General features: G+C 39.1%; 1 protein-coding gene across 2 annotated transcripts in view; it reads right to left on the bottom strand.

The window, feature by feature from the left end:
* CFAP263 (cilia and flagella associated protein 263) overlaps positions 1-17,745 on the bottom strand; it is a 44,747-nt gene extending 27,002 nt beyond the window's left edge. For both annotated transcript variants that reach the window (XM_077132585.1, XM_077132586.1), the window contains exons 1-3: positions 17,552-17,745; positions 15,577-15,703; positions 14,254-14,406 (exon numbers count right to left, since the gene is read on the bottom strand). In XM_077132585.1, the coding sequence (XP_076988700.1) occupies positions 14,254-14,406; positions 15,577-15,703; positions 17,552-17,652 (381 nt within the window). In that variant the 5' untranslated portion in view covers positions 17,653-17,745. The remainder of the gene's footprint in view (positions 1-14,253; positions 14,407-15,576; positions 15,704-17,551) is intronic.
* Positions 17,746-19,317: the final 1,572 nt, after the last annotated feature.

Below are 19,317 nucleotides of genomic sequence, written 5' to 3'. Positions count from 1 at the left end.
CAGTGAGTGGACAGGCAGAAACTGCGGCTTCAGAAACCATCTGTGCAGCACCCAAGGAGCTGAGGCATGGAGAGACTAAGAAAGTGTGGTGAGAGACTGTGAGTAGCTCCGGCCTTGGCCTTGGTGCTCATCCCCCACACTTGAGGTCAGCAGCTTCAGGCAGTCCAGTTGCCACCTGGCGGGCTGCTGTGGTGGATGGCTATGGGAGTCATGGCCATGGGAGTCCTCCTCCCAAGCACAGAGGGGGATGCTGCCCAGTACTGATCCAGCTATCGGCCAGTGAATATAAACCACTAGAGCCTGCTGTTCTAGCCCAACCTGGTCAGGAGCTACCCTGCCATTGTTTTGACCATGTCAGAGGTGGAGATGGCAAAAGGCTAAAAGTACCCTGCCTTCTAGGGCTGAGGGGGATAGATTGCCAAAGAATACCACCTGCTCAGCAGGTAGGAGCGTTCACTTTCAGGGGCTCATCAAATAGGTGTTTTGGCAAAGAGCACCATCTGCTGGGCAGGCCAGGAAAGCAAAAACTTGGGAAGCTGAATTAAAAAGAGGAGTCTTTTCTGACCCTCTCCTGAACCCTGTGGATCTGGTCTGTGCCCTTTGCACAGGTACCTCACCGCCTTTTAGCTGTGAAATCCTGAGTACAAACTGTCAAAGAAGAGACTTAACAAAAACTCAATCAACAACCAAGTCCCAGACAAGAAAGAGAAATGGATCTTCAGAATACACCCGTCAAGAAAATCAGATGCCCAGATAACAGCAAAAACTTATGTCATACTAAGAAACAAATTCCAACAATAATAGTTGGAAACGTCAAGATACCACTCATCAAGAGGTAGAACATTCAGACAGAGGATCAGTAGGGAGACAGAGAACTTGAATAAAATGATAGATGAATGAGACTTAATGATATATGCAGAACATTACACCCTAAAACAGCAGGATATACACTCTTCTCAAGTGTTTGTGCTTCATTCCCTAGGATATACTAAATGTTGGGTTGCAAAAAAAAAGTCTCAATTAATTTAAAAAGACTGAAATTATACATAGCACTTTCTCTGGCCATGATGGAATGAAGCTGGAAATCAACAAAGGCAGAAAACTGGAAAATTCACAAACATATGGCAGCTAAAAAACTCACTCTTAAACAATCAGTGGGTCAAAGAAGAATTTGCAAGGGAAATCAGTAAATATCTTGAGGTTATGAAAAAGAGAATATAATACATCAAAACTTATAGGATGCAGAGAAGGCAGTGCTGAGAAGGAAATTTATAGCCCTAAATGCCTACATTAAAGAAAGAGCTAAGATCAAAGACCTAACTGCACATGTACATGGAGGAACTAGAAAAAGAACAGCAAACTAATTCCAAAGCAAGCAGTAGGAAAGAAATAACAAAGATTAGAGCAGAAATAAATGAAATCAAAAATTAAAAAAAAAAAACAATACGAAGAATTTAAAAACCAGAAGTTGGTTTTTGAGATCAATAAAATTGACAAACCTTTCATTGGCCTGACAAAGAAAAAAGATGCAAACAAAATCAGAAATGAGAGAGGGGGCATGACTGCTGATCCCACAGTATTAGCAAGGATCGTTAAGAGGATACTATGAACAGCTGTAAGTCAACAAATTAGACAACTTAGATCAAATGGAAAAATTCCTAGAAACACATGAACAACCTACACTGACTCTAGACAAACCAATTACAAGTAAAGAGGTTGAGTCAGTCATTAAAAACGTCCCAACAAAAACAAGTCCAAGACCAGACAGCTTCACAGGTGAATTCTACCAATTATCCCAAGAAAAACTAATACCAATTCTGCTCAAACTCTTCCAAAAAATTAGAGAGGAGGGAACACTGCTTAACTCAGGCTATGAAGCCAACAACACCCAACTACCAAAGCCAGATAAAGATACAACAAAAAAAGAAAATTATAGACCAATTTCTCTCATGAATATAGATGCAAAAATCCTCAACAAAATACTTGCAAATTGAATCCAGCAGTACATTAAAAGAACTACACACCATGATCAAGTAGGTTTTATCCGAGGTATGCAAGGGTGGTTCAACCCAAGAAAATCAATTAATGTGTTACATCACATTAACAAATCAAAGGGGAAAAACCACATGATCATCTCGATTGGCATGGAAAAGGCATTTGACAAAATCCAGCATCCCTTCTTGATAAAAACACTTTGAAAGACAGGAATAGAAGGAAACATCCTTAACTATGGTAAAAGGCATATATGAAAAACAGACAGCTAATATCATACTCAATGATGAAAGACTGAAAGCTTTTCCTCTAAGGTCTGGAACAAGACAAGGATACCCATTGTCACCACTGTAATTCAACATTGTGCTAGAAGGTCTAGCCAGAGTAATTAGGCAAAAAAGAAAAAGGAAAAGAAAAAGAAATAAAAAGCATCCAAATTGGAAAGGAATTTCACTGATTTACAGATGACATGATCTTATATACCAAAAATTCCAAAAAAACTACAACAAGGCTACTAGAGCTAATAAACAAATTCATCAAGGTGGCAGGATACAAAATCAACATGTAAAAATCAGTAGTATTTCTATACATTAATAATGAGCAATCTGAGGAGGAAATCAAGAAAAAAAATTCCATTTACAATAGCAACTAAAAGAATCAAATATTTAGAAACAAATTTAACCAAGGATGTAAAAGACTTGGAAACAGAAAACTACAAAACATCGCTAAAAGAGATCAAAGAAGACCTAAATAACTGAAAGGATATCGTATGTTCATTGCTTGGAAGACTAAATAGCGCTGAGATTTCAATTCTACCCAAATTAATTTACAGATTAGCGCAAATACAGTCAAAATTCCAACAGTCTACTTTGCAGAAATGGAAAAGCCAATTATCAAATTTATATGGAAGAGTAAGGGGCCCCAAATAACCAAAGCCATCTTGAAAAAGAAGAATAAAATTGGAGAGCTCACACTTCCTGAGTTTAAATCATATTACCAAGCTATAGCGGTCAAAACACAGCATAGTACTGGCATAAAGATAGATCTATTGACCAATGGAATCAAATTGAGGGTTCAGAAATAGACCATCACATCTATGGCCAAATGATATTTGAGAAGGCTGCCAACTCCATTCAATTGGGACAGAAGAGTCTCTTGAACAAATGATGCTGGGAGAACTGCACTCCATATGCAAAAGAATGAAAGATGACTCCTATCTCACGCCTTATACAAAAATTAACTTAAAATGGATCAAAGATCTAAATATAAGAACCAGGACCATAAAACACCTAGATAAAAAGGGAAGCATCTCCAAGATCTTGTGGCAGGCAATAATTTCTTAGAGTTTACACCCAAAGTACAATCAATGAAAGAAGAAATACATAAATGGGACATCCTGAAAATTAAAAACTTTTGTGCTTTAAAAGACTTTGTCAAGAAAAAGCAAACCTACTCAATAGGAGAAAGTATGTGGAAACCACATATCTCATATCCAGAATATATAAAGAAATCCTACAACTCAACAATAAAAAGCAAACAACCCAGAGGGTGCGAAGGTAGTTCAGTGGTAGAATTCTCACCTGCCATGCAGGAGACCTGGGTTCGATTCCTGGCCTATGCACTTTCCCAAAAAACAAACAAACAGGCAAACAAACAATAAAACAAGTGAACAAAAGTTCAACAAGTGGTGCTGCAATAACAGGATACTCACATGGAAAAAGAATGAAATTGACTCCGCCATACAGCGTACCAAAAAAAAAAAAAGTCAAACAACCCAATTAAAAAAATGGGCAAAAGACTTGAATAGACATTTTTCCAAAAAGGAAAAACAAATGGCTAAAAAGCATATGAAAAGATGTGTAGCATCACTAGCTATCAGGGAAACACAAATCAAAACCACAATAAGTTATAATTTCACACCTACTAGAATGGCCACTATTAAAAAAAACAGAAAACTACAAGTGTTGGAGAAGATGTGGAGAAATAGGAACACTCATTCACTGCTGGGGGGAATGTAAAATGGTGCAGCTGCTGTGGAAGACAGTTTAGCAGATCCTCAAGAAGCTAAGTATAGAATTGCTATATGATCCGGCAATCCTGCAAAAAGGTATATTCCCAGAAGAACTGAAAGCAGGGATTGCATAGACATTTGCAAACCAATGTTCATAGTGGCATTATTCATAATTGCCAAAAGATGGAAGAAACTCAAGTATCTATCCACCAACGAATGGATAAACAAAATGTGGTATATATATCAATGGAATATTATTCAGCTCTAAGAGGGAATGAAGTCGTATGCATGCAACAACATAGATGAACCTTGAGAACATTATATCGAGTGAAATAAACCAGACACAGACAAATATTTAATGATTTCATTGATAGAACTAATAACAATAAGCAAACTTATAGAGTTAGAATCTAGAATATAAATTACCAGGGGATAGAACGGGAGTAGAGGATAGGGAGCTGATGCTTAATTTGGGCAGAATTTCTATTTAGGTTGAGTGTAGCTGTTTGGAAATGGACAGTGGTGATGGTAGCACATTACTGTGAAGGTAATTAACAGTGCTGAATTGTTTGTGAATATGGTTGAAAGGGGAAGCTTTGGGTTGTGTATGTCACTAGAAGGAAAAGTTTAGATGATAAAACATGAGACTGCATAACACAGTGAACCCTGTTGTGGATGATGGACTGTAGTTAACAGTGCAAATATAATAATGTGTTTTTGTAGACAGCCAATCCAATTACAAAATGGGAAAAAGACTTGAACAGACACCTCTCAGAAGAGGAAATACAAATGGCCAAAAGGCACATGAAGAGATGCTCAACATCCCTGGCCAATAGAGAAATGCAAATCAAAACTACAATGAGATATCATCTCACACCCACCAGAATGGCCATTATCACTAAAACAGAAAATGACAAGTGCTGGAGAGGATGTGGAGAAAGAGGCACACTTATTCACTGTTGGTGGGAATGTCAAATGGTGCAACCACTGTGGAAGGCAGTTTGTCATTTCCTCAAAAAGCTGAATATAGAATTGCCATATGACCCGGCAATACCATTGCTAGGTATCTACTCAGAGGACATAAGGGCAAAGACACAAACGGACATTTGCACACCAATGTTTATAGCAGCATTATTTACAATTGCAAGGAGATGGAAACAGCCAAAATGTCCATCAACAGACGAGTGGCTAAACAAATTGTGGTATATACATACGATGGAATATTATGCAGCTTTAAGACAGAATAAACTTATGAAGTATATAACAACAAGGATGGACCTTGAGAACATTATGCTGAGTGAGACTAGCCAAAAACTAAAGGACAAATACTGTACGGTCTCATTGATATGAACTGACATTAGTGAATAAACTTGGAATATTTCCTTGGTAACAGAGACCATCAGGAGATAGAAATAGGGTAAGATATTGGGTAATTGGAGCTGAAGGGATGCAGACTGTGCAACAGGACTGGATACAAAAACTCAGAAATGGACAGCACAATACTACCTAACTGTAATGTAATTATGTTAAAACACTGAATGAAGCTGCATGTGAGAATGATAAAGGGAGGAGGGCTGGGGACATAAATGAAATCAGAAAGAAAGATAGATGTTAAAGATTGAGATGGTATAATCTAGGAATGCCTAGAGTGTATAATAATAGTGAAATGTACAAGGTACAATTTTAAAAATGTTTTTGCATGAGGAAGAACAAAGGAATGTCATTATTGCAGGATACTGAAAATAGATGGTAATTAATATTTTAAAATGTCACCTTATGTGTGAGACTAAAGCAAAAATGTTTATTTGGTACAAAATTTATATTTTGACTAGTGCATTTCCTAATAAAACTTATGTAGATAGTTTGATTGAACACCATAAGTACTTGGAATCTCAGGTAGGACATGAGATTTTGCTGATTTATCCAGAGTGATGCCCCAATGAATCCCAGAGTGATTCGATCAGTGAGTGGAAAAGTATCTGCAAATTCCCCTTCGGGGAGTGGTGAGAACGGGGAGAAATTCAACTTCCCTAAGTTGAATTCTTGATATTCTCACAAGCAGTGTGGACAAACAAAGCTATAGGATGAGCCCCCAGTCTTGGGGTTTGTTCACATGAAAATTAACCCCACAAAGGATAGATCAAGTCTACTTAAAATTTAAGCCTAAGAGTCACCCCCAAGAGAGCCTCTTTTGTTGCTCAGATGTGGCCTCTCTCTCCAGCCAACAAAACGAGCAGTCTCACCACCCTACCCTTCTCTATGTGGGACATGACTCCCAGGGGTGTGGACCTTCCTGGCCACGTGGGACAGAGATCTTGGAATGAGTGGAGACTCAGCATCAAGGGATTCAGAAAAACCCTAGAATGAGCTGAGACTTAGCATCAAGGGATTGAGAAAACCTTCTCAACCAAAAGGGGGAAGAGGGAAATGAGACAAAGTGCAATGGCTGAGAGATTCCAAACAGAGTCAAGAGGTTATCCTGGAGGTTATTCTTATGCATCAAGTAGATATCATCTTGTTATTCAAGATGTAATAGAGATGCTGGAGGGAATGGCCTAAAAATGTAGAGCTGTGTTCCAGTAGCCACGTTTCTTGAGGATGATTGAATAATGATACAGCTGTCACAATGTGACTGTGTGATTGTGAAAACCTTGTGTCTGATGCTCCTTTTATCTACCTTGTCAACAAAGGAGTAGAACATATGGAATAAAAATAAATAATAGGGGGAACAAATGCTAAAATAAATTTAGTTTAAAATGCTAGTGATCAATGAAAGTGAGGGGTAAGGGGTATGGTAGGTATAATCTTTTTTTTTCTTTTTCTTTCCTGTGTTTGTTTTATTTCTTTTTCTATTGTCTTTTTATTTCTTTTTCTGAATTAATGCAAATGTTCTAAGAAATGATCAATATGCAACTAAGTGATGATATTGTGAATTACTGATTATGTATGTTGTTTTATTTTGTTTCTTTATTTTTTAATTAATAAATAAATTTTTTTTTAAATAATGTGCTTTTGTGAATTATAACAAGTGTTCGACACCATTACAAGATGTTAATAATACGGCATATGGGGAAAAATATACCTAATGTAAACTATGGACTATTGTTAACTGTAATATTTTAATATTCTTTCATTACTTATAACAAAAGTACCACATTAATGCAAAGTATCAACAATAAAGAGGTATATGGAACATTTATTTTTTACATGACTTTTCATAAACCTACAACTTCTCTAATTAAAACAATAACAATAAAAAAACATTATGCTAAACAAAAGAAAGAAACAAAAAATAATCAAAACACTAGTAGTGGGGCCACGGTGGCTCAGCAGGCAAGGATGCTTGCCTGCCATGCCAGAGGACCCGGGTTCAATTCCCGGTGCCTGCCCATGTTAAAAAAAAAAAAAAAAAGTCATAAAAAAAAACCACTAGTAGTAGTGCTAGATAACAAATAGATCAAAGAAACAGAAAACAGGGTCCATAAATAGACCCACACATATGGTCAACTGCTTTTCAACAAAGGTGCAAAGGCAATTAAGTCAGTGTAGAAAGGACAGACTTCAAAAAATGATGCTGGAACAACTGGATGTCCATATGCAAAAATAAATAAATAAACTTTGATCCACACCTTGTACTATATACAAAAATTAACAACAAATGTATGATCCATAAAAGAAAAAATGGATACATTGGACTTTATTAAACTTCTGCCCTTCAAAAGACACTGCTAAGAGAATGAAAAGACAAATAACAGACTGAAAAAAAAGTACAAATTACATATCTGAAAAAGAACTTTTATCCAGAACATTTTTTTAAAACTCTCAAAATTCAATAACAAAAAAGCAAATAATCAAAATTTAAAACGGGCCAAATATTTGAACAGATATTTCATCAAAGGATAAAAATGGATGGAAAATAAGCACATGAAAAGATGCTTGACATGATTAATCACTAGGACAATGAAAATCAAACCAGGAGTTAGCACTACACACCAATTAGAATGGCTAAAATTTTAAAGACTGACCATTCCAAATGTTGACAAGTATGTGGAAGAATTAGAACTCTCATACCCTGCTGGTGAGAATGTCAAATGGTAAAAACACTTTGGAAAATTTTTGGCATATATTTTTTAAAAAGCTAAGCATACACCCACCATATGATCCAGCCATTCCACTCTTGAGAGTACCCAAGAGACCTAAAAGCATGTGTTCATAGAAAAACTTGTTTAGGAATGTTCATAACAGCTATATTTGTAATAGCTAAAAACTGGAAACAACCCAAATGTCCATCAAGAGATAAGTGGATAAACAAAAATTGTGATACAGTCATGCAATGTAGTACCTAACTCAGCAATAAAAACAGATGAACTACTGATACACACAACATGAATGAACCTCAAAATAATCATGCTGATGAAATGATAGACATAAAGAGTACATAATGTATGGTTTCATTTAAACAAAATTTTAAAAAATGCAAACCAATATATACTAGGTGTCAACTTGGCCAGGTGAAGGTGCCTAGTTCTATTGCTGTGGACATGAGCCAATGGCCTGTGAACCTCATCTGTTGCTAATTACATCTGCAGTCAGCTAGGAGGCGTGCCTGCTGCAATGAATGATGTTTGATTTAATTGGCTGGTGCTTAAATAAGAATGCTCAACGTAACACAGCCCAAGCAGCTCAGCATACCTCATCTCAGCACTTGCAGCTCAGCCCAGGCCTTTGGAGATGCAGAAAGAAATCACCCCAGGGAAAGTTGTTGGAACCAAGAGGCCTGGAGAGAAAGCCAGCAGAGATCACCTTGTGCCTTCTCATGTTAGAAAGAACCTCAGTTGAAAGTTAGTTGCCTTTCCTCTGAAGAACTATACATTAACTAAATAAATCTCCTTTTATTGAAATCCAATCCATCTCTGGTGTGTTGCATTCCAGCAGCCAGCAAACTAGAACAGATTTGGTACCAGGAGTGGGGTGCTGCTGCAGTTTGCAAACACCAGACATGTTGGACCAGTTTTTTTGATGGATAAGGAGAAGATTTTGAAGGAACTCTGAAGAGAATAATGGAGAAGTCCTGGAGTGCTTGAAGAGACTGTTGGTGAAATGAAACCACTGCCAATCTGGACAAAGGGAGATATAGAAGAGACAAACTGGAGTTTACAGAGTGAGGAGCATGGAAGTTTGGGTCTGAAGCCAAGAAACCTCGGCCAGGAGAGTGGACCCACCCATATCTATGGAGAGGATGAGTCTTCCACCTTGTTGCAGAAGGTCTCATAGCAAACCCAAGCAGCTCAGCATACCTCATCTCAGCACTTGCAGCTCAGCCCAGGCCTTTGGAGATGCAGAAAGGAATCACCCCGGGGAAAGTTGTTGGAATCCAGAAGCCTGGAGAGAAGGCCAGGAGAGATCACCGTGCCTTCCCGTGTAAGAAAGAACCTCAGTGGAAAGTTAGCAGCCTTTCCTCTGAAGAACTATGCATTAACTAAATAAATGTCCTTTTATTGAAAGCCAATCCATCTCTGGTATGTTGCATTCCAGCAGCTAGCAAACTAGAACACTTCTATATAGTGAGCAGATCTGCAGTTGCCTGGAGACTGTCGAGCAGGGAGGTGATAGAGAGAGGGCCAGAAGTGGCTATCACACAGGCACATGAGGACACTTTGGAAGCGGATAGATACAAATCATTATCTTGATTGTATTCAGGGTGTATGTGTGTCAAAAGTTATCAAATTGTACCTTGTTTACAGGTATATACATGTGTCATTTTGATAAACTATTTTTTAAACAAAAATCAAAACTAACAATTTCAGGTGATAATGGTATCCTTGAAGGAAAAGGTATTGTGTTAGAGGAATAGTTCTCAATTTTAACTTGTATCGGGATTACCTGGAGGACTTCTTAAAACAATTATTGTTGGACCCACCCCCCAGGGTTTCTGATGCCTCACGTCTAGGGGAAGGCCTGGGAATCTGCATTTCTACCAAGTTCCCAGGTGAAAGTGATGGTCCTTCCATCACATGTCAAGGGCCACTGTTATAGCAGTGGTTCTCAGTGTTCTCTGCATGTGAAAATCACTGGGAGGTTTTCTTAAACAACTTTAGTGAGATAAAATGCACATACCATTAAATTCACCACCTAATTTTAGGCCATTTTCATGACCTCCAAAAGGAACCCTGTACCTATTAGCAGTCACTCCAGATTTCCCCTTCCTCCTAGTCCCTGGCAACCAATAATCTAATTTCTAATTTGTCTCTGTAGTTTTGCCTATTCCAGACATTTCATACAAATGGATTTGTGTAATATGTTCTTTTGTCTTTGGCTACTTTCACTTAGCATAATGTTTTCAAGGTTCACTCATGTTGTTGTCTGTATCAGTACTTCATTTCTTTTTATTGCCAAATAAAATTCTATTGTATGAATATGTCACTATGTTAATCCATTCATCAGTTGATGGACATTTGGGTTCTTCCCACTTTTTGACTATTATGAATAATACTACTATGAACATTCCTGTACAAGATTTTGCATAAATTTATATGTTTTCAGTTCTCACATGTAAATACATAGAAGTGGAATTGCTGGGTCATGTGGTAACCCTGTGTTTAACATTTTGAAGAACTACCAAACTCTTTTCCAAACTAGCTGTACCATTTTACAATCCCAACCACAATGTATTAGGTTTCTAAATTCTCCATATCTTCATCAACCCTTGTTATGGCCTGGTTTTTTTCATTTGTTTGGTTTTTTTAAGCCAACCACCTCTCTTTGATTTATATTTCTCTAAAAGCTAATTATGTTGCGTATCTTATCTAATATACTTATTGGCCACTTGCATATCTTCTTTGGAGAAATTTCTATTCACATTCTTTGCCCATAGTTTTCTGGGTTACTTGTCATTTTATTATTGAGTTTTAAGAGTTCTTTATATATCTGGATACAACTCCCTTATCAGACAAATGACTTGCAAATATTTTCTCCCATTTTGTGGGTTGTCTTTTCACTTTCCTTAATGGTGTCCGTTGAAGTATCAAAGTTTTTAATTTTTATGAAGTTCAATGTATTTATTTTTTCTTTTGTCACTGTGCTTTTGCCTAATCCAAGGTTCCCAGGTGATGCTGTGGTAGTTAGATTCAGTTGTCAACTTGGCCAGGTGAAAGCACCTAGTTCTGTTGCTGTGGCCATGAGCCAATGGTAGGTGAATCTCATCTGTTGCTAATTACATCCGCAGTCGGCTAGGAGGTGTGTCTGCTGCAATGAGTGACGTTTAACTTAATTGGCTTGTGCTTAAATGAGAGAACGCAATGTAGCACAGTCTAGCAGCTTGGCATTCCTCATCTCAGCACTTGCAGCTCAGCCCGGGCCCTTGGAGATGGAGAAAGAAATCACCCCGGGGAAAGTTGTTGGAACCCAGGGGCCTGGAGAGAAGACCAGCAGAGACCATCCTGTGCCTTCCACGTAAGAAAGAACCTCAGTGGAAAGTTAGCTGCCTTTCCTCTGAAGAACCAACAAAATAAATCCCCTTTTATTAAAAGCCAATCCGTCTCTGGTGTGTTGCATTCCGGGAGCTAGCAAACTAGAACAGATGCTAAAGATTTATTCTTATGTATTATTCTTCTAACGGTTTTATCATTCTAGCTCTTACATTTAGATCTTCTAACTATTTTGAGTTAATATTTATATAGAGTGAAGAAGGGGTCCAACGTCATTCTTTTGCCTGTGAATATACAGTTACATATATCCACCATTTGTTGAAAAGACTATTTTTTCTCCATTGAATGGTCTTGGCACGCTTGTCTAAAATCACTGGGCAATAAATAAATAAATAAATAAATAAATAAATAAATAAAATCAATTGGCCATAAATATAAGGGTTTATTTCTGGACTCTCAATTCATCTCATTGATCTATATGTCTCTCTTATGTCAATACCACAGTGCCTTGATTGTTGTAGCTTTGTAGTTCTGAATTTGAGAAGTGTGAGACTTCCAACTTTGTTTCTTTTTCAAGATTGTTTTGACTACTCTGGATCCCTTGCACTTCCATATGAATTTTAGGATCAGCTTTTCCATTTCTAAAAAAAGAAAAACCCAACTGAGATTGCTTTGGATATGTACATCATATCCAAAATGGCAGTACTTAAAATATCTTAAAATATTAAGTCTTAAATTAATCTTAAAATATTAAGTCTTTTGATACATGAATATGAGATATTTTTCCTCTGAGGTAGGTCTTTCATAAAAACTTTGACAACAGCTCTGAAGATGTGAGAGAGCTAATAACCCTCCATTTCATAAAGGACAAAGTAAAGGGCAGAACCTTGCTCCTACAACTGAAACTCAGGTCTTCCCACTTACAGCACCAGTATGTACAAATTTGGGGTTTTAATCAACCCTGCAAACTCACAGCTCAAAATCTGCCTCCAGGTAGTCAGCTCAATTAAAGCCACTGGAGTTACTGGTGGGCTGTTCCTGGTTACTGTAGGATCCATACAATAAAGGGAAGGAGGGCATCTAAGAACTCTTTTTCAGAAAACTCCCCATCCCATGTCCCCTCTCCTTTCACTTTTACTATCTTTCTCAACACCTGACATGGATTTATGGTTCATCCTACTCCTTCCCCAACATCCAATCAGTTAGTAAGGTCTGCCAAATCTTTCTTTGGAATCTCTTAAACCTGTCCTTTTTTCTGGTGAACAAAGCAAATTATTCTGTGTTCAGGTCTTTTCCCCTGGGAACTAAGAAGCAAAAGTATCTTTGCTCCCTGGCCTCTGGCTCTAGGCTCTTTTCATCCCATCCTCTTCACATGCTGAAACATCAATCTGCCTTAAATGCTGCTTTCAACACATCACTCCCTTGTCAGTTATCCTCAGTGGGATCCCACTTTCTAGGATGTCAAAGATACATTCCTCTGACTGTCTTTCAAGATCTCACAGCCTGGGCGGGTCACGGTGGCTCAGCAGGCAAGAATGCTCGCCTGCCATGCCAGAGGACCTGGGTTCGATTCCCGCTGCCTGCCCATGTAAAAAAAAAAAGATCTCACAGCCTTACTCAACTTGATTTCCCTGTATGGCTCCCCAAGTATCAGCTTCTCTAATCACACCAGCCTCCACAATGTCATGAACTTGCCATGCTCATTCTTACCTCTGCTGCTTTGCTCATGTCACTCACCTTACCTAGGATGAACTTTCTTTACCTGTTTCCTTTAAACAAATGCCTTCAGTCTTCAAGGCTGCATCAGGTTCCAAGTGAAATCCCACCTTCTCTATCCCACACCTCTTCCTCTCTGCACTTGACATTTACATTACACAATATACCAGGTCAGAGCTGTACTACCACATCCTGAGTTCCTTTAACTTGCTAGGATTCAACAATGCATGTGTAGGAACAGAGAGAAGGAATGAGGGTTCAGCGTCGGGATGGGGTGGGGGCAGGGAGTGGAGCATGAAGGAGAGAAGGAGGGATCAGTTTAGATTAGTACAGATGGTTCCATCACTGGGAGACCTGAGTCCATACTGGTCTGTCCACCTCAAGGCAATGAGTGTGATTCTACTATTGGAAAATATCTATTTTTCATACAACATGATTCTCAAATGCAAGCCAACAACTTCATCCCATAAGCAACTGAAGTAATGGTGATGTTTCTTCTCTGAAAGAAAACCAACTGTGTTGAATTCACTGAGAGATGCTACGTCAGTCTCCAACAAGGCTGGGGGACATGGTAGAATAGGCTGTAAACAAAGGGTGATTTAAGGAGTTTTTCACCCAACTCCCTGACTTAGAAACCCCTTGTATTATTAAGGAATTATTATGATTTTGTAAGGGCATTTATGGTTATTGGGATTATACTTTTTAAAAGAATTCTTACTTAACGATGTATACTAAAATGTTTATAGAAGAAACATGCCTAGGATTTGCCTCATAATAACCCACTGGGATAAGGGAAAAGTTGGTAGGGATACTGCTGAACAAAAATGGCTAGACATTTGATGATTGTTACCTCTGGGTGATGGCTACATAGAGTTCATGGTGCTAGCCTCTTTACTTTTGTGTTCTTTTTAAAATTTTTCATAAACTGAAAGCTTAAAATGTGTTCTCTTTAGACAAGTGGTAAATTCCTTAAACGTAGGCCCTCGATTTGCCTTATCCAATTCATGTTTCATCCAAAGCACCTATGTTCAGATGAATAGACTACAGATATTTCCTTGGTGAGGCCAAAGAGGGGAGCCCCGGTAGGAAAGTGAGAGGAAAATGTACCTCATGGTGCTGCAGGTCCCGTTCAGCATTTGCTCGCATGTGTCTAACCTCGTCTTTTGTGTCTTCCAGCTCCTTCTGTACAAGCTCGCATTTTTGGTCCACAGTGAGTGTTGTCCCACCTATGCGGGATTTGGATTTCCGCCGGCCTCGGAACTGCAATTCAAGAAAAATCAAGGCCATTTCAAGTAGGAATTGGTAATAAAGCAGCCCAAGATGGGCCGCGAAATGACCACTAAGACCTGCTGGAAATTATACTGACCAACAAGCAGAAAGAATGACCTCACAGGAAAAGGATTCTGGTATTAGGCCAGAGGTAACACTTGTTTCACAGCCATCTTGTGATGGATTGAACTGTGTCTCCTCAAAAGAAATGTTGATGTTCTAACCCCTAATATTTCAGAATGGGATCTTATCTGAAACAGGGTCATTATGGATGGAATTAGATAAGTTAAAATGAGGTCATTCTGTAGTTGGGGGTTCTTAATCTAATATGACTGGTGTCTTTAGAAGAAGAGGAAATTTGGATAGAGAGAAATAGAAAGAAAGGGGAATGCCTGGTGACACTGAGGCAGAGAATGCTGTGGATAGCTGGCAAGTCACTGTGAGATGCCAGGAGCCAGGAGCCAGGCCTGAGACAGATACTTCCTGACAGATTTCAGAAGGAGCATGGCCCTGCAACACCTCAATTTCAGGCACTTAGCCTCTAGAATTGTGATACAATCGATTTCTGTTGTTTTTCTTTTTTTTTTTTTTTACATGGGCAGACACCAGGAATCGAACCCGGGTCCTCGGGCATGGCAGGCAAGCATTCTTGCCTGCTGAGCCATCATGGCCCGCCTAATTTCTATTGTTTTAAGACACCCAATTTGTATTAATTTGTTACAGCAGCCCTAGGAAACAAAGACACATCTTAAGGTCCTGGGGTAAATATTCCAATTTATCTTGAAAAAAAACAGTTGCTCTGACAACACCAGGGCTCCTGGCTGATCCTTTTAGGCAGGAACATGCTCCAAGTGGCCACATTGGCCCTATTTCACTCATTTAGGTTTATAAAATGTTCTATAAACATTTTAAGTTCAAGTTCCCCATTTAGGGGAATTCTTTGAAACAAACTAAGATATTCCAGGGGAGTCAACCCACTCTTAATCAAACTCGATTCCTTTCACGCTCACTTGAAAGATAACGTGGGAGGGGAAGGAAGACACAAGCAGAATAGGGAGAAATTCACATGGCCAAAGAGGCACACTAAAGACAGATACACAAATACCATTGCATCTAAAGGAGCAAATAGAATAAAGAGAGTCCTAAAGCTTCACTGTGTACCTGTGAAAATTCTGCTGCCGATGCTTTTATTTCTGATAATCGTGGATGGCGCTGATCCCTTGGCTCCAGTTTATTGTAATATTTCTCAAACATCTCTGTCTCAATTTTGAGAGCAGAGTTTCCATAGCTGCACGACAGAGAGTACCTGATTAAGTTCTATTGATGCAACAGTTTAAGTGCCAAATAACTAGTACCCGACACTTACTAGCTGTATATGACCTTCCACAAGACAGTTAACCTTTTGGTGCCTCAGTTTCCTCACCTGCAAGATGGGAGTTGTAATAGCATTTATCTTTCAGGGTTGCAATAAAGACTGTAAAGCCTTTAGTACAGTGCCCAGCACACAGTAAGTGCTATTTAAGGATTTGATATTTTTATTAGTATATTTAATGAGCCACAAAGTACAAAGCACTGGGATGATAATGAAAATTATTGCTGACATGAAGCTACAGGTTTCATCTTCATGTATCATTTAATTCATCTGTGAAATTCCTTCTGAATTATAACAATTTTGAAGTTACACACACATACAATCTTCAGATGTTTCCTTTAGTTCATTTCTCAGCTCTTTTATTTCTAGAACCCAACAAATGAAATAATCCACTGGAATTTTATTATAAGTGGTGGGAAAGCTTTGAACAGATGGTTGGCTTGTTTGTTTGTTTGTTTGTTTATTTTGGGGGTGCATAGACCGGAAATCTATCTATCTATCTATCTATCTATCTATCTATTTATTTATTTATTTATTTATTTATTTATTTTGGGGGTGCATAGACCGGAAATCTATCTATCTATCTATCTATCTATTTATTTATTTATTTTGGGGGTGCATAGACCGGAAATCAATCAATCTATCTATCTATCTATCTATCTATCTATCTATCTATCCATTCATTCATTCATTTATTTATTTATTTATTTATTTATTTTCGAACCCAGGTCTCCCGCATGTGAACAGATGGTTTTTAAACAACTAGAGATGACCAGTCTGGTTTATCCTGAAAATGGCAAGATTCCTGGCTGGTAGAATTTTAAGATTAGTGAAAAAGGCAGAATGGAAATCTCAGTCAATTGACAGACCTTTCTCTTTCAGCATATATCATGTTCCCAGCACAGCCTGTGGAATCACACCCGAGTGTGAATCCTGGAAGAACCATTGACTAGTTGTGTGACCTTAGGAAAGTGACTTAACCTCTGTGTTTTTGTCCCCTCACCCACCTTCTAGGATTATTGTGCCATTAAACAAGGTCATATATGCAAAAGATTCAGCACATGATAAGCACCAGTAAATGGTTGCAATTAGTAATAATACCTCATTATTTCTAATGTATAGAAGTAATATCTATTCAGCTTCCAGGGTCAGGATGTTCTGAGCGAGACCAATAAATTGTGCAATTCACTTTCAACTACATCATGAAAGCTTGCTATCCAGTTTGTGATAGTAGATATAAAGGATGCTGCTAAAAATACAGACTATTGAGCCAGTCATTCTTTGCTGTCCATCTCGGTACTTGGAGACTGTTTCAGGCACACACGACCTTATATTAAAACCATCTCAAAAGTCTCCTTTCTAACCTGCTACCATATTAATTTAATTATACAACCTTAGCACTGGAAAGGGCCTTTGAGGTCGCCTGGTCCATCCCGTCGCTTCAGGAAGAATAGGGGAAGGGTTGAGCACACAACCTGGCACCGGACAGCCCCTCCTAGACTGAAGCTCTGGCTGCATATTCCACCTTCTGTGCTTCCCACCACGTCCCCTACCCCCTCCCACGTCCAGCCGGTCTGGCTCCATCAAAGGTCTATACACTAGCGGTGAAGACACAGGGGTAAAGAAGCAAAGCCAAGCGCCTTCCCTACTTTTGGGGGCGTCCCAGTTTCTCGAATGGTCAGTGTGAGTTTAGATCGTCTCTATGCTGAACCCAAGATCCGAGCCCACCGGAAGAGGGGGAGCCCTGGAGGCGTCGGGCCCTACCTGAGCTCCTCCACCAGCCCACACAGCTGGATAACCGGCAGTTCACTCTCTTCCCCGACCTGGGAGTCGGTGAGGACGCTGTCGGAGTCATCATCGGTCATCACGCTGCAGAGACGACCTTTGCCAGCGCCGAGTGCGCGGGAGCGCGGGGTGCTAGGGGCTGCGCGTCATTCCAGCTGCGACCTGGCGGCTCGTTGCCGGGCGACGGGACGCGTGCGGCGAGGGGCGTGGCTTCCGGCGCCCCGCCCAGCTCGTCCCACGCCCAATCCCGCCCTGACCAGAGCTAGGCGCTGGCTTTGACCAGTCTTCTACTTCAACCACTTTAACAGTAAATTTTAAAATTATAATAAAGCAGCTACTGTTTGATGAGCACTAACTGTGTCCTTGGCACAGTGTTAAGCATAACTTAATGTAAAGACCTGCAACAACCCTGTAACAGTATCTACTATTCTCTTCATACCCCAAATGGGAACTTGGGGCCCAATGTCTTGTTTCCCCTACCCCACTGTGGGGCACCTGCTCTGTTCGCCACGTGTTGCTTTATACATGCTAATTGCAGTTTCTCTTAGATGTCAATATCCTGAATTCCGAGCTGAGACTCAGCGTCAAGGGATTGAGAAAAACCTTAGAATGAGCTGAAATTTAACATCAAGGGATTGAGAGAACCTTCTCAACCAAAAGGGGAAAGAGTGAAATGAGACTAAGTGTCAATGGCTGAGAGATTCCAGAGTCCAGAGGTTATCCTGGAGATTATTCTTATGCATTAAGTAGATATCACCTTGTTGTTCAAGATGTAGTGGAGAGGCTGGAGGGAACTGCCTGGAAATGTAGAGCTGTGTTCCAGTAGCCATGTTTCTTGATGATGATTGAACAATGACATAGCTTTCACAATGTGACTCTGTGATTGTGAAAACCTTGTGTCTGATGCTCCTTTTATCTACCATATCAACAGACGAGTAGAACATGTGGAATAAAAATAAATAATAGGGGGAACAAATGTTAAAATAAATTTAGTTTGAAATGCTAGTGATAAATGAAAGCGAGGGGTAAGGGGTATAGTATGTATAATCTTTTTTTTTCTGTTATCGTTTTATTTCTTTTTCTCTTGCCTTTTTATTTCTTTTTCTAAATGGATGCAAATGTTCTAAGAAATGATGAATATGCAACTATGTGATGATATTAAGAATTACTGATTATATATGTAGAATGGAATGATATGTTAATGTTTTTGTTTGTTGTTAATTTTTTAAATTAATAAATAAAAAGAAATAAAAAAAGTATCCTGCATTCCTGGAAGAAAAAAACCTGCCTGATTATTAATAGATAAAAATTCGAAGAACATATCTAGACAGGCACTGAACCTCCCCTGTGTAGTGGGTTGGTGGTGGGAGGTGAGGCGGGGTAGAGGGAAAAGACCATTCTGGCTGTAAAGGAGCTGCTCATTTAATGAGAGAAATGGCCTCTTAAGCTTTTACAATCTGGAGTGAGATAGTAATTACATTGTTGTCCCATGCTTCTTAGACATCATCTTAACCTCAAAACAATATTATGAAATTGGTATTAGTATCTTCATCTTACAGATCAGGAAATTGAGGAATAGAGAAGCTTAAGAGGGTTGCCCATGGCAACCCAGGAATGGAATCAAACTTTGCCCAACCCCAGAGCTTGAGCAGTTAACATCTGTCTTGATGTGCATCGAGGCCAAGATCAATGAGAGTTACTTTCTGTCTCCTCCACATAGGGTTGGAAGAGGGCAGAGGGCAGAG

This window comes from Tamandua tetradactyla, chromosome 16, assembly GCF_023851605.1.
Source record: "Tamandua tetradactyla isolate mTamTet1 chromosome 16, mTamTet1.pri, whole genome shotgun sequence".
Classification (NCBI taxonomy): domain Eukaryota; kingdom Metazoa; phylum Chordata; class Mammalia; order Pilosa; family Myrmecophagidae; genus Tamandua; species Tamandua tetradactyla.
This window is presented reverse-complemented; position numbering and strand designations above follow the sequence as displayed.